The sequence below is a fragment of the Anas platyrhynchos genome, chromosome 16 (genome assembly GCF_047663525.1).
Source record: "Anas platyrhynchos isolate ZD024472 breed Pekin duck chromosome 16, IASCAAS_PekinDuck_T2T, whole genome shotgun sequence".
NCBI lineage: Eukaryota > Metazoa > Chordata > Aves > Anseriformes > Anatidae > Anas > Anas platyrhynchos.
In genome coordinates, this window is record NC_092602.1 from 212,887 (window position 1) to 234,680 (window position 21,794).

General features: G+C 38.2%; 1 protein-coding gene across 3 annotated transcripts in view; it reads right to left on the reverse strand.

Annotated features, from left to right (window-relative positions):
- Positions 1-21,794, reverse strand: part of ZNRF3 (zinc and ring finger 3) — a 95,145-nt gene that overhangs the window by 72,673 nt on the left and 678 nt on the right. Inside the window, exon 1 of one of the 3 annotated variants that reach the window (XM_038187661.2) lies at positions 17,457-21,708. The exons of 1 other annotated variant lie outside the window; for it this stretch is intronic. Coding sequence is in view for 1 of the 2 variants with exons in the window: in XM_072024456.1 (XP_071880557.1) it covers positions 3,289-3,315 (27 nt within the window). In the remaining variant the exon portion in view is untranslated. Of the gene's footprint in view, positions 1-3,288; positions 3,371-17,456; positions 21,709-21,794 lie in introns of those variants that run through there. One more of the 3 variants, XM_072024456.1, reaches the window with a different exon arrangement.

Below are 21,794 nucleotides of genomic sequence, written 5' to 3' on the forward strand. Positions count from 1 at the left end.
AGTGAAAACTGCTGGTATTTGCAATACACATGTTGAAGTTGACCCAAATACTTCTTTGGGACTTATTTGGGTGGAACTCTTTCAGCTGTTGGAGAGAAGTCAGCTTCACTGCTTTTTAGGAAAACATTTGTATGCAAAGGCCTTCAGGAGAAGGATTCATGCTGTGCTATATGCATTTTTTACTCTGCACAGGTTCTGCCCTCCCATTTCTCTTTCCTTCTGGCACTTTTATCTTTCCACCAACAGGTGCTGTGCAGAAAAATGTCAAGTAAATCCTCAATAATAACATTCTCCTCCAGGAGGCATAAGTGACATTAAAAAGCAGCAATTGCTCTTTTTTTTTTTTTTTTTTTTTTTTAAGTGCACATTTAAAAAATTACCAAGGCAATACTTTTTTTTTTTTTTTTTTTTTTTTTTTAACATAATGCAACATAGCATTCATTGCTATACATATTGCAGCAGAAGTACAAGTTGTTTCAAAAAGTATTAGACGAATTCAAGGAGAAGAGGACAATGAAAAGTTATTAAACACAGAATTGTTTCAGGACATTGCTAGGTGCAGCAACTGTTTCAAAAGTTTTCCAAGCCACTGACTGTTAAAAATACCTTCCCTGAACAATTACACTGTTAGCTAAATGTTATGAAGTGCACTGGAATAGACAAATCTTCAATTTTATTCATCATATGACATAATATTTTGGGAAAGACATCATCCTTTCACCCCCAAAATATGAAATCAACTACTTAAGTCTAGCAAACGGTTTTATGGATTTGCCTTTAAAGTTCAAATCAGGAAAACAAGAAAAACAGTCATGATCACTGTACTACAAAAGCTCCTAACTGCAATCCTGGTGCAGAAGACTTGTCACACAGCCCTACTAGCAGAGACAGGCCCCAGATGCAGAAAGAGGTCAGACCCAGCATGCTTCAATCATTGCTGAAAACACCCCTTCTCTGTAAATACACTTGCACCAAAGACTTGTATTTGATAAAGAGCAGAAGTCACAGACCCATCATTCTGATGCTCAGAGAATTACTTTTAAGTGGGGGAGCAGGAAAGGAAGTGGGAAGGCTGGTCTCCGAATGTATCCACTGGTCCAGAAAGAAAGGAGTCTCATGCTGAATTCTTAAGTATCAACAAATGCAGGGACAAAGACTATTATAAACACATTAACCTTCAAAATTCAGCTGTGAATACATCAGTTTAAATTCCTGAATCTAAAGCAGCACAAGTCTGAATTATTCCTAAATTGACAGTTTTATTTCTCTTCATATTTGTCACTCTAAGGTATATACAGTAAGAGACAGATCTTTGCATTAAAATTGCAAATTTATTTATAACAATGGTACCTCTAATCTCCAATATCCAATCTAACTCCTGCACACAAAGGGGGCTGGGAGTTAAGATTTGTCAGAAAACCTACACAAATATTTTCTTCATAAATGGATCTGAGAAGCATATCTTCAGAAAAATGAGAAATACTGTTGCAAGAAGAGAACAACACCTTTCATACTGTTCAGTTACAAGAAGAAACACAAATAAAAACTTACATTTTTCTTCAGAAACTTTTCAAAAATAAAATTCATGAACTTTTGGCCAGTTCATGAATAACCATCAGTATTCAAAGCTGATTAGTTTTCTGCTTTTTTTTGTTTTCCTTTTTCTTTTAGTTGCCCACAGATTTATCATACAGACTATTGAGATGCAAGAGACTGCATGACTGGATAGTTTCTAGATCTATATCAAAATGGATTTTAATGCAAAGAAAAGATCATGGTTTCAAAGTTAAGAACAGTCAGAACTGAAGATAACCCTTTGTGAACATTCACTATGATAAAGATACTAATTTCTCTTTAATATTTTTCTACAACACCTATCTGTGTATGCAAAATTGACAGACAAAGGAAATAAGGGTTACAAATTTACAGAAGTTTCTTCCTGTAAGAACTTTTTTGACTACAGGTTAAAAAGCTACATGTTGAACAATTGTATGCAAACATGAAACTGGCTAAAGTGTATTCCTAGTGTATCTGAATCACACTACTAAGTAACTTCTTCACAGACCTTCTCTACAAAAGGTGGGTAAGTAACTCATACCAGATCATAAGGAGGTATCAGCCAGTTCCATCTTATTCAGGATTTTGAATTCCAACTGAAAATATTTAACGTTCCAGTTTCTAAACTACTTCAAAACTACTGGTAAATGTTTACAAAAGCTGTGCCATTCACTCACTGGCAGCCTGAAGATGCAACACAACAGATAGGAAACCCTAAAATTCTAGTTCTTTCTTCCAAAGACTACCAGGACAGCTTTGGGTAAGTCACTACAGCATTTCTTGTACAGAAAAAACAGAGACAACTCAGTCAAGCTGTATCATGAAAATTTGAATGTCATGCAGTAATGTCTGAGGCTGAATATCACACATGGTACTGAAGATAGATTCTCATGCTCCAAGCATTACCAGTGCTCAAGTACAGGCAGGACAGACACCAACATATTTGATAATGTCATGAGAAACCACCCATTACCTGGAAGCAGTATTAAGTTTACACAGGTGGTCTTTATGGATGGATTAATTATTATGGGTGCAAAAAAAAAAAAAAAAAAAAAAAAGCAACGCATATTAAATGTTTTGCACTGGTTACTTAGGCCAGGGGATGAGTTGGGCCCAAAAATGGCATTAGGTCATATTTTGAAAATTAAAAGATTGTTTCAATATTTAATTGTGAGCAAACGCAGCTATGACTATGCCAACAATTTCATTCTGGAAATGTCTTCAATCCAAGCAGCAGCTGGAAATTTTGTATTACAATTTCAGAAACTTGGTTTGGGCAAATTGGCTGGGGAAGGGGGCAGCTGAACACTTCATATTACAAGAATTGCTATACAATGAAAGTTAATGACAAACTTTCAGCACGTGATTCTATGATATGTGCTACAAGACTACTGGAGGGCAGAAGTCTATTGTGCAAACATATTACTGTACTGATTCAACTGTTTATGCAGGAGATACCTTCTTTATGCAACACTACAGCTAAAAGATGTAAATCTTGCTGTAACTTTGAAATGTGCATGCCCAAGTAGCTAAATTTTGGATCTGCTTTATTTGAACTTTAATTCTATCTGTCAAATACATCACTTTGACTTTAAACCTTTATGAAGGGCACAGTACTAATTTGCCTTAATCAAGAAAGGTAACGTCTCTTGATATGAGAAATACCAACCATAGTTTCTCTGCCTGCAACCCATCTGGAATTCAAGTTATTTGTGAAATACTGGAACATACCAGAAATAGTCCCATCTGTAAAATCATCACGAAGGATAACCAGGATTCAGCCACCAGTGATTATGCTGCACATGACATGAACAACAGGGCTGGGCTAAGAATGTTAAGATTCTAGAACACCTTGCCATTCCCCTTCAATGCCCTTTTAGGCCTGCTCCATCACAAAACGCTACAGATAAGACATTATTCTAAACATGGCACTTAAGGAGCAACACATGTAAGAAATTCTCCCTTTCTTTAATTCCCTCTCACTACACCTCTGTATCAAATAATAATGAGGGCAACTAGCTTGTATCATGTATATCCTCTGTAAGACTAAAAGCATCACATCTCAAAACAAACCAAAGCTTCTTTCTTTCCCCTTGCAAACAAAGATCAATTATGTGGAGATTAATTCTGAATTAGAGGTTTACTATCATTTTTTCCTGTTTTCTACTTCAGTGTTCACAGGAAATACTTGCAAGTATCTTTTCACAGAACCATGACTTTAAATGTCATGTAACACATCTGATATCAAGGATGTAACACATCCTTGAAACTGTTCTCCAGACATAATACTGCAAACTCTAATACACCTTTGTATCAAGAATTTGTATCAAGAGTTACAGCTTATATTCTCTCAAGTAAACAGAATGTTTGATCAAAAATACCCACGAGTATTGAAGATTGTCAACAGAAGGAGAAAGAAATAAGAAGAAATAAGGCATTTATACTGCCTGCTTACTCATAGAGGGGAAGCATACATAAACTGTCATCTTACACCAGAAACAAGTCTTATTTCAGATGCACAATACAAATTCAATGTGCTATTCAGTGCCGTAACTCCAAAGGAAAGCAAAAGGCAGACACCCCCTATTTATTCACTCCCTTCAAGACTGGGCACTGGACCATTCCATCAGAACACACATCCCTCCCTGCCCCCCGCCACCCCTCGCCCAGCATATACTCAGCTGAAAACATTAAGGGTCCTATTTAAATTAGGTAAAAGACCTCCACCGTGGACCTGTTCAAAAAAGACCACTGATGTGGGCTTTCTCCTTCATACAGCCCATTTCAAACTGTATTTTTAGAAGTATATTGCTTGAATACTCCAAGTTTCCATCTTCTCCAGTCTTGCACCAGTTTCATTTTGGGGGTTGGTTTTGATTTATTAATACAAGCTTTATTTTCACATCATGTCACATTCAAAAGAAAGCTCAGGTTGCAATACTCACACAACTTAAACAAACAGTGCACCACTTACATATGGGCAGAAATGTTCTTTAGGTCACTTAGACACATTCTAATAATCCCCTGAGAAGGGGAAAAAATTAAGATAGACTTGAGGATATACCAAGTGTTTGCTGCCCTGTGTAAAAGTTGTTTCAGAAACAGTGCATGCAAATTCAGATAGCTTTTCAAGAGCAGCAACAGCCCCACCTCTTTTCTGAGAATGACTCATAGAGGACCAAACATGGCTCAGAAGAATAAACCATAGCACAGTTGTAATGCAGAATGCTACATCTCATTTCTTCTTCACAGTACACTAATCACTATTGTAAGCTTCCCATCTCCCTTTTCTTAGCATCCTATACAATTACCAGTTTTATCATTTTCCCTTTCTTTTCAAACCTTATCCATCAGGGCTCTTGTTATTATGCTTGCAGCTGCGGAAATGATAAATCCCAGCCTACAATCACTGAAGGAGCCCCTCTTCAGAAAGCTGTTTCTCCCATCCCCCAGGAAGTGCCAGTTACTTCCACCTGGAGAACAATAAAGTAGGCTTGGAAAAGCTATCTCAATCTCTGGAGGACAGCAGGGGAGCACTGCTTTTTTTGCCAGAATTAGCTGCCAAGTTTTATACAGCTTGAAGTTTATTCACCCACTACCTACCTCAGTAGTAGAAATATGATCCTAGAGTATTAACAGAGATACAACTCCCTACCAGCTAAGCACAGACAGCAACAAGGCAACATCAGAAGACATTATTAAGAATATTGTACTACAAAATGCATAATTTAAAAACTATACTTTCTAGCACTTCACATAGGCAGCATACACTCATCTTTAACAAAGGAGAGCATATGGGTTTTTTTTGTTCTAACCCATTTCATTCATCTTGCAATAATTCACCTAGTTCACTGTTAACAGTCATCCCTCATTCTGCAAGGACACTTTGCTGTCAGTTTTCTAAATGGACAGTAAAAAAAAAATTACATAAAATTCCAATCTAATGGCCCATTCTTCATTGCTTTCAAAATGATTATATGCTTTTTATATGATTAATATATATGATATTAATATAATATTATATCTATCTATATAGATATAGAGATGAATAATATATCATATCACATCTATCATATATATAAATATCTATATAGATACACATACATATCATATATGTAATATTTAATAATAATATCTTAATATTATATAATATGACAAATCAAAATGATTATATGATAAGATAGATCCTCTTAAGAACTAAGATGCTGACCAGGAGAAAGAGTGAATATGCCTGCACTTTTGTCAAAAAAATAACTGCAAATATAAGAAAACGTAAGTAATTTTATTTCTGAAGAGCCTTTTTTTTAAAAAAAAACTTGCTATATTCTTCTAGCAGTGGCTTAATTTTGGATATGTAAAGAAAGCCATCCCCTCCTCTCTGATGCAGAGAATGTGGTGATTTGCACAAACTGCAAAGAAAAAAAGTAAATTCATTTTTAGATTCTCTTTCAAACCAAGAGATGCTATTCTGCACTGAGAAGTGGAGAACTATATTTGGGCATGGATATGCCACATTACCGTGCTGATACAAAGATTAAATTCTTCTATCATACAGTTCATTAGCCATTCCTTAGAGCAAGGCAGGCCTAACTACCACAGCCTCTGAAGGCAGAAAAATTGCTACAGGGTATTCTCCAGCTGTTCAGTTTTTACAGCTCGTTATACACCCAGTGATTGCTTTAGGACCTCTCTCTTCTAACGATTGTTCATCTTCTCTATATTATAATGAGCGTCTTGTTATTTTCTTTCTGGCAAGAATGCTATAAAAAAGTGAAGTTCCCTTCCCCACAAGCTTCCCTTGACAGATATACTACTTCTCTCAACCTTTCCTAACTGACCAGCTAGTTCTAATCTAGGTCTGAATTCTGTCTTCTTAAGAGTGTGATCAGCATTAATCTCCAGTATATACAGTATCAATTTATATATTTTGTTTTGAAGAATGCAGCGTATTTATTGGGAATATGTTAATAGTAACTAGATTTCAAGATTCAGCAGCACTTGGATAGTACAGCTGCTAAAACATATCCTTCAGTTTCCCAGGAAGAGCAACTGTGTTCACCTCTGCGGCCCCCAGCACAAGAAGGACTTGTACCTATTAGAATGAGTCTAAAGGAGGCCACAAAGATGATTGAGGAGCTGGAGCACCTCTCCTATGAGGACAGGCTGAGAGAGTTGGGGTTGTTCAGCCTGGAGAAGAAAAGGTTCTGGGGAGACCTTACAGTGGCCTGCCAGTATCTAAAGGGGGCTACAGGCAAGCTGGAGAGGGACTTTGTGTCAAGGAGCAAAGTGCTAGGACAAGGAGTAATGGCTTTAAACTAACAAAGGGTAGATTTAGATTAGATACAAGGAAGAAATTCTTTACTCAGACAGTGGTGAGGCACTGGGACAGGTTGCGGATGCCCCATCCCTAGAAGTGTTCAAGGCCAGGCTGGATGGGGCTTTGAGCAACCTGATCTAGTGGGAGGTGTCCCTGCCCACAGCAGGGGGGTTGGAATTAGGTGATCTTTAAAGTTCCTTCCAACCCAAACCATTCTATGATTCTATGAACCTAACCCAGCAAAGATCTTTATATAGGAGGTTATTAACCAGCAATATCTTTATCAGCAACAGTATGTCATATTGCTTATATAGGGAGCAAATACTTTCCTAGCTTCACCAGTTCCAATTCAAAGAGACCAACTATAACTTAGGACACTGAAATAGGCTGCCCAGAAAAGCTGTGGATCATAGGAGATCATCACAGGAGATGCTCAACCTTCATGAGATGGAGGTAACTCCTAAAGTAGAAGAATTTTCCAAAGTCCATTCCTTCTCTAAACATAACAGGTTACAACCATATGAATAACCTGAGAAAAAAAAACTATTATAAAGCTGTGGACTCGTTGTCTCAGCCACAGGGGCTCCAGCTACTGCTTGCATATGTGTTCATCAATGGCTTCAGATCATGAAACATCCCTAAAAATACAGTCACTAGAGAAGCAGATTTGGAAACTGGAGGAACAATTAAACAATTAGAACACAAACTTCTCATTTGTGCCAATAGTTAAATATGGATGCTGATAGGACCAAGGTCTCTGCTGTGAGCACAGTAACGATTCTTCCCCAACATAACTTCTTTACCATGAACACCTTGAGACACTGTGGTCACAAGTACAGCACTCCTCTGCAGAACACTGTGTTAGTGTAAGAATTTATTTAAGTCCATCCAGCTACTGAACACTTGATACTATTCCAAACCACTTTTGAAAAGGGCAGAAAAGAGTAAGGAAAAGCAGACTTTTTACACTGAGAAGACCATTTCTTCCCCCCTCCTTTGTATCATGGGATATTCATGTGTCAGAAGCCCTAGGAACATTTGGGCCCTTTTAGCAATTTTTCTTCTGGTCTTGATGATGTCAGGCAAGATTGATCAGCAGAAAGAAGGGACCAGCAGGCCCTGGAACAAGGACAAGGAGACATCTGTCTCAGTTACAGAACATTGATAATGATGCTGGTTGTGACACAGGACCACATGAAGAGGAAGCAAGCTCTATCAAGAGGAGTTCACTCATTTGAAAAAGAGGCATTAATGTAATCTGAGTTACTACCACAAAACCAGGTTTTATAGTCCCAAAGTTCTTTCCAGAGATGTGAGCTCAAGTAAGAAGAGAATCACTAGAAAAGAAAACGTGGTGGCTTCGGGCTGACATCTTACTTTTCAAATGGGGAAGGGGAAGAGTAAGCATATAACATGCTAACCTTTCAGTTCATGGGTGGCAACTTTCAGTATAGCACCTCAACTTCCTTTGTTTAGGTTATCATTCTGCAACAGGTTGTACAAAAGAAAGCTTGTGAAAAAAAGCAGGTAAATGCACAGATATATCAATGGCAGACACCAGCCCTGAAAACTGATCTTAAACCAACAACAGTAAAGAAATCACAGGAATTAAAAATCTTGCTCTACAAAGCTAAAAATCAGGAAGTTTTTTTTTTTTTTTTGGTTGGTTGGTTGTTTTTTTTAATTTGACTTGCAGTTTCATCCTAGTATTAGATACAGGTTGTTATTAATTTCCAAGCTGAGAAGTGACAAGGAAGAAAATATCCCTTTCTCCTTTCTACTGTCCTTATAACTGAAATTTTGGTACTGGGTTATTTGGAATGGGAAGGGACATACTTCAAAAATTCCTGAGAAACTTACTTCAAAAGAAGCTCTACTTACAGCCTTGAAGAAGCATACTAGTTTTTTTAATTACAATGCATCTTTTGTTGACAAAGATACTTGAAAGTTAAAACTTCAGGTGGCAATGAAGTTCCTGTTTGAGTCACAATCTTGGTATTACTGCTCATTCCTAAGTGACATAAGTTTAGAGCTGTTTCTTCAATCTTAGTAAGTGCTTTTTTTGGATAAAAGTATCCTTTCTAAGTTATGTAAGCATCCAAAAATGTCTTTTAAGAAGTTACCGAATCTAGACTCAAAGTAATATGTAAATTCTACATGAACTGTAAAGCCTCAAAAAAACTACCCAAATACTCAGGGTATTTTTCTATTTTCTCAGGAAAATGTTGTAGAGCTGGTTAAAAATCTCACATGTGCCATACACAGCTTGCATTTTGTTTCTTTTGTATTCTATAATTCTTTTTGACTACAATAGTACCATATGCCAGAGGTAGGAGGGAGGTCCAGCTTTTTTACAGCTTTACCAAAGCTCTACCAAAACCAAACTAAAACTAAACTGTGATCTCTGGATAAATCCTTCTCAGACACAAAAGCACTGAATATTTTAGTACTTCAGAAATTTCCATGTCTCACAAGACATAAAAATGAAGTGACAATCACATCCATGCATCTCTAGATGCAAGCACTGAAAATTGTATTGCAGCAGCCACATAATTCAGACAAGGACTTCGTACCAGCATTAGTAGAATGCACACAAATGACGCTGACTTTCTGAAGACACTACACATCTGCTTCACTTTCTAAATAGTTCTTCCCTTAAAATTAACCATGAAAAAGTAGTATTTAGATGCCACAGGCAATTTGTTTTGTTCTGTTTCTTCTAGAAGAAGCAACACCAAGATCTTTGCCCAGTTTTGTATGTTAGTAAAGTTCAGTTTATTAGTATATTTTAGAAACTCCACGTTAGTAAGTTACAGGTCTTTTTTCCCCACAGAATTTCCCCAACAAGACACATCACTCTCTGAGCAAACTATTTGCATCAAATAAACATGCAGGCAGTGTGGATAATCAAGTACTCTTCTCCTGTGCTTGAGTCTTGTCACTATTTAGCTATGTAGGCAGTGACATAATTGATTTCGTTTTCTGAACTAGAATGGGCTGTACCAACAAAGAGCTTCTATAGCAGGAACATCTAAATTTACGAACTTTTTTTTTTCACTGTAGATAGTGCTTTAAAACAAGTTACTATCAAAAAGGTGGAAAGACATAATATCTACATGAAAAATCTGCTACTTAAATAACTGAGTTCCCAATTAGGCATATGAGAAGAATATTCTAATTAGGAGATCATCATATGACACAAAACACAGTGAAGTTCACAACAAAAACAAGGCACGGCACAGCAAAATACAGAAATCTGCCTCAACATGGAAAAGTTCTAGGAAAAACAAAACAAAACAAAGCTTCGCTTTCCCTTCTAACTCAGGATATTCTACAATTCTGTGATTTTATTCTAGGATTCCACGTCCCAGTTGACCATGACAAGGTTTTCTCTGGGATAAGGCAGTCTACGCGAGATCCACAACAGAAAGTTGGGAGGATAAAGTAGAACAGAAACATCACAGAAAAAGGAAGAAAAAGTTTACTTTAAAAGCTAGTCTGGGGAAACACTTTCATATGACATACAATTCCTCCTCTGCCATAAACAAGGCAAAGATTCAAACCACAATCAGGCCTTTCTACAACACCAAAACTGCTAAAAGTGGCAAAACAAACCCACCATGTTTCCATTTTTGAGAGGACCTACAGTGCCAGCTCTGACAGAGATACCTCCTTGTCTGCATGGGTGCTGGAAGGCCTAGAATTAGAGACAGTATGTCCAGCAAGCTACTGAGGCAAAAAAGAAAAAGCTGCAGTCAAAAAATTAGTTGATAGCTGATTTAATGGATATCTTTTTTAAGATTCCTGCCTGAGTTTGATCAGAGTTTCATGCAAGTCAAAGATGAGTGAAACTGTTAGTTTTTAGAAAACTGGCAAATTCCAATTAAAACTTTGTTTCCATAATTTCTGATCAGTTCCCACTGAGAGCCTAACCCCAAAGTTTCAGTTCCTCTTTAAACCACTAACCACAAGCTAATCTGAAAGCTCCCTCCTTGGGGTATCTAAGAGACACCTCTGCACTCCTGAGAGGGCTCATGATGACTGACTCCAACAGATCCCAGGTCTGATCCCTTGTGGATACACAAATGTTCCCAGAGACAAGGGGAGAAGGCTGCATGATAACTGCATTTTGCTTAAGTTTTATTTTTCTAAATCTGTCTCTTCCACAATGCAAGTATTTGTACTTTGTTTCAAACAAGAAGCTTAAAGGCAGCAACTGGACTACCCCAAAACTGCAAAGAGTTGAAGGGAAATCAAGTGGCTCCTCCCCCACATAAACAGTATTTTTGAAACATAAAACTACTCAGATGAGTGCAAATCCAAAAGAGACCCAAGAGTAAACGGAGGGAATGAAAGTTTGTTATGTGAGGAGGAACTTCTGCTCCAGTTAAAAAGAATACATACTGCAGTGATCTGAAGCTTCCTATAAATATTTGAGCACATCAAAGCCGGTCCTGTTAAATTAAAAATGCTGTCACACAGATAGGAACTAGCCTCTAGCACTGCCAGCTTCAACATGTGAGCCTCTGATCTGAGAAGCAGAGGCTCAGCTCTTCAAGAAATTTTGTTCACCATAAGAAAAAAAAAAAAAAAAGTGAACCAGCAGTTGAGTTAGTTGAGTTTAATAAGGATATTAAATACCTTATGAGTGAGCTAATTAGAACTTAACTCTTTCAGAACACTTCAGTCCTCTTGCTGACAAGGACGGTAGTTTCTTCCCATATTACCTGCACAGTTGGAGTGTGTCTCTAGCCTTCAGACACACTCCTATCCAAGCCCTGGAAACAAATACTTGTGCAGTCTTAAAATACATATAAGATTTTCCTGGTTTCATCTTTGCGTAACTTTACTTTAATCATATTGCATACATCACACATACACACACACGAGCAAACGTATCAGCTGACTCTTCCACATGAGGGTTCTATACTTAATACTAAAGCTGTCTGAAAGACTTCAGATCTCCTGGACCTTCCCATGGTTGTCTGAAGATGGCAAAAGGGGTAGACAAAAGAAGACCAGATCTCTTTCTTTGACTTCTGTTATTTGGAGAGACTTAGCTCCCAGAGTTAACTGAAAATACACAGAATACACATGGTTGATAAATTTATCCCAATGACCCACTGCAACCCCCTATAGAAAAATCTCTGTAAATTCCATGTATCAAAACCTAAAAAGAGATCACTGAAAGTTATAAATGTGGTGGGGAAGGAGGAGCTCTGGCAACACAGTTTTCTCAAATAAGCAAAAGCCTGAGAATTTTTTCACATCAACTACTCTACAATGTTTTTCCCTCAGACACAGTCTTGGGATGCAGAAGATACTATCATTTAAACAGACAAAACACAGCCAGCTCCCAGACAGGGAATACCTTGCCTCTGAGTAAAAAGAGGTCTATAGTCCTTGGCTCCTATTAAGTACTAAACTCAACAGCAATCTCTGGCTCTGTTTCACAGGTTCTTTTCTCAGCTCTCAGCTTTGCTACACACCATTCAGGATGTCTGCCAGCTTGGCATTCAGACCTTAAGGTGTTCATTTACCCTTTACCATCAGAGCATGCTAGACAGCATGTGCTCTAAAAGTCTTCTAAATAAATACAAAACACATATGGGAAAGTATGCTGGACAATTGTAAAGTACAACACTGGAATGGGAACCAATACGCTTTCGTGTTACAGAGTATATACCATCAATGGGCTTTAGATGCTGCCTTACAAGAAATGCCAATCTGCTTGAGAAAAGGCAGCAACTGCTACATTAAGTATCCCAACCACTATCCTTATCTCCAAAATCAGCAAGAACAGATAAAATTTCAGTGGAGAAGGAACAGAGAGCATTAGTGTGCACAACTAGCACACTATATATAACTGTATGTATATATAATATTGACATTTCTTCTAGGAGCTACAGATATCATCATCAACATTATATTATTACTACTACTACTACTACTTAGGTAGAACCTGTCAGGGCTTAATTGCAACTGCCACCATATAGCCAGGCCCAAAGAAATAAATCTTCAAGGGCAGTCTCTGCAGAAAATAAGTAAATAAATCACAGCCTTTAAAATAGATTCTTCTCCATGTACTACAGCCTTTCAGGAGAATTGACCCATCGGTATATAAAAAGAAACAGAATAATATCTATAATTCCAAGTCATTTTTCCAGATCTACACTTCTCTTAATCTGTCACCAAAGTGGACTGTCCAGTTCCAAAGGTGAATTCATTGAAAAGCGTGGCTGGAGTCTCTGCTGTGTTGGGGGGGAGGGGAGAAGAGAGAAATAAAGGAGAAGGATTTTTCTCACCCAAAATTAATACACTTTTTGTTTTTTAAAGCAGGCAAGCATCAAAAGGCTTAAATTAGGAAAACAGATGTTGGCAGAAACTGCGCAAACTAGGGTCTTTCCTGAATCAAAAGCAACTTTTAAATGCTTCTGATTGTAGTGTTGCAGAAGTTGCTTACCAAGCACATGCAATAAATTCACAGCAGGAGGCACATACTTGCAACATGCATGCCTGTACAGATAATTAAACAGTTGTACTCAAATCATGACTGCAGACTCTAAAATATGCCCCTTACTTCCTTGTCAGGAGAGTCACCTCCTCACTGATTCTTCAGCTTGCTTGACTACTAAGGATGATACAAAATGATAAAACAGCTTAAGCTCAAGAAAACGAAAAGTAAGTTTAAGCTGGCCAGCAGCTTTAGAAAACAACAAAAATCCTTGCATCAATATACAGAGTAACATGCGTCTGGGAAGCCTGGAGTGTCTGCACATATTAAGCTGCATGTTTAAGGGTGTATTTGTGTCTGGAAGATAACAGGCACCTAATCAACCTTTGTAAACTGGCTTTTCATCTTAAAGACAAATGCAACAACAAAAGTCTTTTAAAGCACCATGAAAATGAAATGAAAAAAATGAATGATTGCACTTCATCACCGTGAGGAGGACACTCTAAGACACCAGAACCCTATTTTCTAAGCACTTCTACTCAATTCTACCATAAACATAATTTCACCGATGGTGTAAGTACAGTAAAGAACAAATTTTGATAGTCTACATGGTATCCTAAAGATCACACTTCCCTGGTCATTTCTGGTTCAAGTATCAAGCAGTCAAGAAAAATGCAGAAAAATGATTTATTTATTTTTTAACATAAATCTTGTGTCGCTGTTATAACAATTTCAAAACATGTTTTTGTTTAAAAATAATCTCTTTTTCCTTTGCCTATCTTCTTTAATTTGAAGGGCTCTCCATTCAAGTCAGGAAACACAAGAAATGAGGCCAAGCATTCAACTTGCATTCATTCTGTTTTCATATGTAGGCACAAAAACCTCTGATCTGACTACATGTGTATACTGAAGTGAAGATGCCCAAAAGAAGAGATAATATGTACAAGTTAATATTTAACACATCCTAAATGGAGCACTTTTAATATATTTAGTATTAATGCAAATACACACACCACTTACATAACTGGCTAAAGAAATCTCACAGATACAGGAGATTACCGCCTCCAGATGTTACCTTTCCTTAACCTATAAGATGCTGGCCTCTTGGAAGCATTCACACATTGAAAAACTATGTTTATGAAAGTTATTTTGGTCCAGAAGGGCCTCACTTTGAAATTCCAAAACATGGACTAGAGAACTGTAATAAAAAAGGGAGCATTTTTAAATACATGCTCCACCACAAGATGGTATAAACTGGAAGAAAATTACTACGTATGCTAATCAATGGTTTTATACAACTACTCAAAACTTTCCTATAAGATCTGCTTAGAGAAAAGCTGCCTGCATTTCTTTCTTACCAAGTTATGCCACACCAGATCATGACCTCTACATGCTTCATCTAGAAAAATTTCAGAAGCCCTTCACTAGATAAAGCAATTAAAACAAAGTTACCCTGTCCCATAATCACATCCACCAGTGGTGTGCTCAGAGAGAGCATGTGCCAATTCTATCCGTGGGGCATGGCCGGCCACAAGTGTTGGTAACACTACGAAGCAGGCTGTAATTACATCTAAACCATTATATTCACATACATACAGTCTTAACATAAATATGTATAAACGAAAAAGGTTCTCCAAAAGGCTCTATGTTTAACAATTTTTGAATGTCTCTCCTCTTTGGGATTTCTTCTTAGCTCCACCTCCCAGATGAGCAACAAGAGTACATCGAAGAGGAAGCAATCAGCAGTCTGACAACTAGCACAAATTTCACAACAATGCAGACCTTAAAAGACTGTGAAGAGGTTTAACTAAACTTACGAGCTATGCTGAAAAAGTTACCTGAACTACCACAAATGACATTTTCCTCCATTATATTCCCCACCTTTTTCTAGAAATTAACAGAAATTGTACTAGTTGACCTGAGTTCAGGATCCAGCATTGTAAGCTTTCCGCTTCTACTTACTTTCTTAACTTACTTCATTCTTATTCCTCTAGATAGGAATAAGAAATTTTTATATAAGCAATTTTTACATAAGCAATTTTTTTTTTTTTTTTTACAATAAGCAACTTTTACATAAGCAATTTTTGCTCTTTCCATTGTACCTTTTTCGCTGTACTTTGATACCTTTTACCTCATTTTCTTATACGGTGTCTCCTACCTTGCCCTCAAGTGACTGTCTCAGCCTCAAATGCTGACAAGGCTCTGGTAGAAGGATTCAAGTATTGCCATAACTCTGAGCCACTACAACAGACACTTCCTCCAGAAACAGCAATTCACCACTGAATTTGGTACCTTGTATTTTGGACAACCCTTCCCCCTGTAGCAATGCTTAGAAACATTTATTTATTATTGTCTTAGACTCATTGAGAAACGGTTTTCGCTGGTACCCTTATGCTCCAAGCTCTAATGAATTATATGTGTAAAGATTTTAAGTTCAAAGTTTTCAACTAGGTAAATACAATTTGTCGGCCCTTAAAACTCTATCATAATTTTGCCCTTATACTATTTTCATAAGGTGATTCTTTCTGTGGAAGTTATGAAAGCAGGTGTGAAACTGTCCAATGGGTGAAGAGAGCACGATGTGCACACAAGTTTTAAACAGCCAAATGTCCCTTTTCAGCATGGTCTTTGAGCCTTGCCTCTTACATTCTCTTAATGTTGCAGTATACCTTAATAGGACATTGCAAGTACAGGACTCTCAAAGCAGAACGCTATAGCTGCAAGTAGACATAATGCAACAGCAGAAAGCTAGCACAGGAGTTATCGTGCACTTTTATCCCCATTCCAAGAGACATCTTGGATATTGCAATACTGAGGAGTTAATAAATACAATGATCCTTCTTTATAATACTGTGTTCAGAAGCCAAGGAGAAAGCAAACCTCTTGTAAATTAAAAGCAGCAATGATATAACTCAGTTGGAGCTCACAGCGTGAGGACAGTGCACAGTATCAAGACACAACAGTGTAAGAGAACAAGAAACCTACACAAAACACTTTGATGGGCTGTCTTCAGCTCTCCCCAAGTACTACGGTGCACCACAGTATGTGATGGACTAAAGCATGATGGAAACTTAAAAGGAGGAGTGGGAGGAGGGAACAGAGGTAAGGATGGAAACAGTGAAACAGCCAGGCTAATCTAATCTGAATCAAGCCCACTACAATACCTTTACTTCAAGCAAACTGCTGTTGCATTACACACTCTAAAGGCTACCCAGGTGCCAAAACTGTGCATATCTTTACCTCAACAATTGCCTATTTTAAATGTGAATTATGCTTCCTTTATCATCTTAGCCTTCTCCTGCAAAACACTTAGTAGCACCTGTAGTTACTCATTCCATTCACACAAAAAAAATGCCTTCCTTTCACAGCACAGAACGTAACAGGTAGTGATATGGACCCCAGCCCTAAAAGCAGCCACACGACTCTGGGCGTAGGCAATCTTCATTCTTCTGTTCAACTACTGAAGAATAAGCACCAGCCAAGCTCAGATGAGGCACAGAACACAGCAGAAACTGCAGCAGAAGTAGCATGAGGTCCAGAGCACTAAACCTGCATTTTTAATCTTTTATTCACCTATCAACACTCTTCCAAAACAGAGAGAGATTACAAGCCCTGCCAACTCAGAGAACAATTTGAAACGTCCAGTTCAGGCTTCAAAACTATTTATATGTTTTAAAGAACTGAGATTTTAGAAAATATACAAATAGAACTGGCAAAATATTTTGCTATTCCAAGCATGTAGCAAGGCTGTAGTATAGAAGAGTTTTGTTTCCACAAGCTGGATAACTCAAGTTAAGACTTAGGCGCCAAGATTAAGTAAACTGTACTAAGGTACAATGATAACCAGAAAACAAAAGGAAACCGAAGCTTAGATTAGACAAGGTTTCTGATCCACAAAACAGCAAAGCAACAAACATAGAAATTATTCGCTGCTCTGCGTACATAGCAACAGACACACGCCTGATGCTGTTACAAACAAAAAGGAGGTGGAATTAAATTACCTTTATTTAAAATAATAAAAAATAAATAAAACAGAAAACAAGTACTATGGAAGCTCAGACATTTATTTACTTATTTATAAAGACAGAAGCAATTAAGTCTCTTCCATCGGTGATTCAGCCTAATTACCTGTTTAAAGTTAACTCCTTAACTTTGGTCAGGCCTTCAAAATGGTGATGGGACTCACAGTTGTGTCTGAAAGAAGTTCAAATGACAAGCTCAAGCAGGATAGTGTTCACATTAAATGGCTTTTCAGACATTGTCATGGACATCTCATTTGCCTTGTAGCATTTGCCCAGTGAGAGGATTTGTTCACAACATCAAAGACTAATATCAGAGAGAACAAAATCCATAACCTACTCCAGCTTCACATATAAGACAAAACAGAAACATGCTAGGTCTTCCCTCTGTGTACCAAAATAGAGAAACACAGTAAATGCTCAACAGCCTTTTCCCTCATCCTATTCTAAGTATCCACAGAGTGTCAGTTATTTATGTCAGAAAGAGCGCCACGTTTCAATGACTGCTCAACTCCAACATACTCCTCTCCAAAGACGTGATGGCAATGCAAACCTGAGCCTTCCAAACAGGTACCAGGAAATTGGTTTTATCAGATAAATATATTATCCTTGATATCCCTGGGACCGTTACTTGAAACCAGTGCTTTACATTTAAGGTATGGGAACTAACATAAAACCAATCACTGTTGTCTTCATATTCTAAGAGCATAACTAGCAAAGAAAACATCCAACAAGGTGGTGACTCAAAGCCACAAATAATTCCACTTCCTCAGTTTGAATGGCTTTCAGGCAGTCAACTCAAGCAAGAAGAAAGAAACTTAACCTGCCTGCTCACAAAATAGAACAAAATAATAATGATTTTTTTTGTGTTGTTTTCTGTTCTCAAAGGACACAAGCATTTCCTTGATTCAGTCTCCTGTGATTATTGCCAGACTTCTACATATCCACACAGTTATCTCAAGTCACTGTTTTCGACACTGTTAAAAATGCTGCTGATACTTTGGAGTGAAAAGCCTACCTGGCAATTTAGCAATTTTTGCATTTTGAGAAAACAGATGAAAGATCAAAGGTTATTCAAGTAAATAGGGGGTGAGAGGCATGGTGGAGAAAGGAACACACAGGCACATGATGTTGCAGTCCAGTTCTAAGCTTCCCCATCTTCTGCAACTGGAAGAAGATGGGCAGTGGCACTGCTATAAAGAACGACTGCAAGAAGTTCAGAAATGCCCTACGTCTGTTTTCTTTCTGGAGCTTAAAGCTCAGAGCTATGCTTGTTCTCTTTAAACTGTTAACTTTGGAGCACAAAAAATATAAGCAACTGGAGATTATGTAATCCATATGTCACTTCTGTTCAATGGCTACCTGAAGTTCATTATTCCCCTACTGAGGCTTCCAAGCAGAAACAATTCAACCATAACCCAAACTTTTATCACACATGAAAAACCATGAATAATATTCCTAAATCTTTCCTCCATACTGCTTCTCTTTAAAAAATGTATATATTGGTAAACCATCGATACGACTGTATTCAGCAGCATACCTAAGGAAGTAGTAGCAAAAAGAATGACTTAGAGAATTAACAACAATGAATGTACATAATTTTTTAATAACCCAGATTTTTTTATGCAATCCAAAACAAAGACTAAGTTCAATCCACTTTTCCCAGCACCTCACCTGACCAGTATCATCATAACAATTTTGCAAGAAACAAGGCATTTGATGTTCCACACCTTAGCTACCTGACAGAACAAGCAACTGGAACAGTACCTTGCCCAGTACAAGCAGAATTGAGATATATAATCCCTCTCCAGGCAAAAGAGGCACTGCTAGTCAAATCAGTGATGCCTACCGTCCTAGCACTGTAAGTCTGTGGTCATGTAGCATCCAGTTTGACACAGAACTGCAACTGAGCTTCTGGTCAGAGTGCTGCAAGAAGTCTCAACTGTAAGGACTTCATTGGTCATAATTTCATTTTAGAGGTTTCAACAAAGTCTTGTTTTCCCAATCACTCTCTAATCAGAAGTTTTCAGTTTCCAGTCTCAACCATACTAATGCCAGGATGTTGCCCCAAGAAACACAACATATTCCAGTATGCCAGATACCACTGGGACAGTTAGACTTTTGAGCAGTTTAAGGACCAGCTGACACAGCAACCTAGGGATGAGTTTGCTGAATACAAACTGTGGCCACATTAAAGAAGGCATATGAACATTTCATCTCTCTGAAGAGTTATTCTGGTAGACACTTGACCCTAATAAGACTTGGTCATAATAACATGAGAAACAATATAATAGCATACCACTGCTGGATAGGAATCTGACCAATAACCAGTTTAAGAGTGAATGTGTGACCTATCAAAAGAAGAAAGTGCACTGTTTTTTAATTTTTTGTTGTTGTTCAGAGACTTTCAACACCAATGAGTAATTGATGCTATTAACATAAACAAAAGTAAGTCTTTGTGTAGTCCAAAAACCACAATTGCTTTGATTCATTCTTTAATGCGTGCCTGATTTTCAAGAATTTCTAAAATTTCATTTTAATGAAAAACACATTTTGAAAGCCATGTGCATTGACAAAATGGTTGGGGCCAAGAGACGCTCTTTGACTGATGTACCACTGCTGAACAGGTTCTTAATACCATGAGCTGCATGATCCCTTTCTAAATGTCACAGTGAGCTTTAAATGATGAACCAAACCAGCAGATTCATACAGTTTCATAAATATACAGCCCATTTGAAAAGCAGAGGCAAGACAACATTGTGAAAATGTTTGTGAGTTTTGGCTCTGAAAAATTGACTTTCAGGAGATGAAGGAAGCTTGACACTGACAAGGATGCGATGTGTAATCTAAAACATCAGTGGTGAAAATGCAACTGATAGTATTTAGTCTAGCTGCTCTGGAGCAATGTCTGATGTTTTCTCCTCTCCAAAACACAACTAGCATACCCCGTGGCTCAGAAAAAAACAACAACAAAAAAATAGGCTGTACATGATATGTTATCTACCAAATGTACAGATGAACAAGCGAAACAGTTTATTGAGTGGTAAATGACTGAATGACTGTAAAAGATTTGCCACATAATTTGGTAAATCTTTTTAGTCTTTCCTATTTTGGAGGCTGTCTATTCAGGCATTAGAGGAAGCAGATGGTTGATGTTACACATAACAAGCCTACAAAACTCCACTTACTACATCTCCTTAAAGTTATTCAAACCTGAGTCTTGAACAAAGAGTGTATTTTTTTTCTCCACTTTCACCTACAATCTCAAGAAAAGTATGACCTCAGTAAACAGCCTCTGTTCTATTCTTAACACCAACACCTGACGCATAGTGAAACTTTAGTGTCTCTTGCTTTCCCCAAAGTTACAGAGTTGAGTCTAACACATAATGTTTTATAATGTACCAAAAGGAAAGAAAATGTCAGTATCGGCTCCAACCCCTAGTGGCATTACCTTTTTTAAAATGTCAGAAACATACATTAATTGTTCCATCCCTGTTTTCTCTGGAAGGATAAATAAAAATACTTATCAGCAGCTTGTCCTCACAACTCTTTTGCCTGAAGTGAATTTTTACAACAAAGCCTCCTGGTTGAAACTATTTTGAAATTACATGCGCTAAAAATCAGAATTCTTTACATCAAAAGAAGAATAAAAGCGGGTTTTTTTGAGACTCACATATTTGCGGTTTTAGCGTTTTACTAGTTTTTAGAGCTTACTATTTTTTAGATTTTTTTTTTAATTATACACACACACACGTACACATGTATGTATGCATACATATACAGAACTCCACAACTGTTAATACGGATTGCTACTAGCAATTGCTTAACAGTCAAACTTATTAAAACACCATTTAAGTCATTTTTCTTTACTTAGCCAAAGGCCAAAAAAAAATAAAGTCAACAATTATAAGTGACTACAAAGAAATTTGATAAGCACCTCCAGAGTTTCAAACAGAGTAAAGAACAGTTGCATTCTGATAAACACAAACATTATTTATCCGATGAAAAAGTCAAGAGAAGCTTTCATAAGAAAGAATCGCTTCGCAGAGTTCCAAGAGCGGGCGTATCGGGCATGCCAACGCAGCCGCCCAGCAGAACCAGACGTCCAGAAGGAAACAAAGATGAAAAGCAAGCGCCTGCTGCAGTCGGCGTCCTCCACGGCATTTTCGCACCGGGCTGCTCGCTCGGGAGGCGCTGCCCCGACGGCGCCCCGGCAGCCGGCAGCCGCCCGAGCGCGCGCCCCGCAGCCCGGCGCCCGGCGAGGGGCCGTCCCCGCGCCGCGCTCGGCGGAGGGGCCCGCGCCCCCGCCGCTGCCCGACGGCCGGGCCGGGCGCACGGCGCCGCGGAGCGGGGCCAGGCGCGGCCGCCCCGCCGCTCCCCGGCCGCAGACGGGGCCCGGCGCGGCCTCGCGCCGCGGACCGCGCGGGCCGGTCCGCCGCGGGGGAGC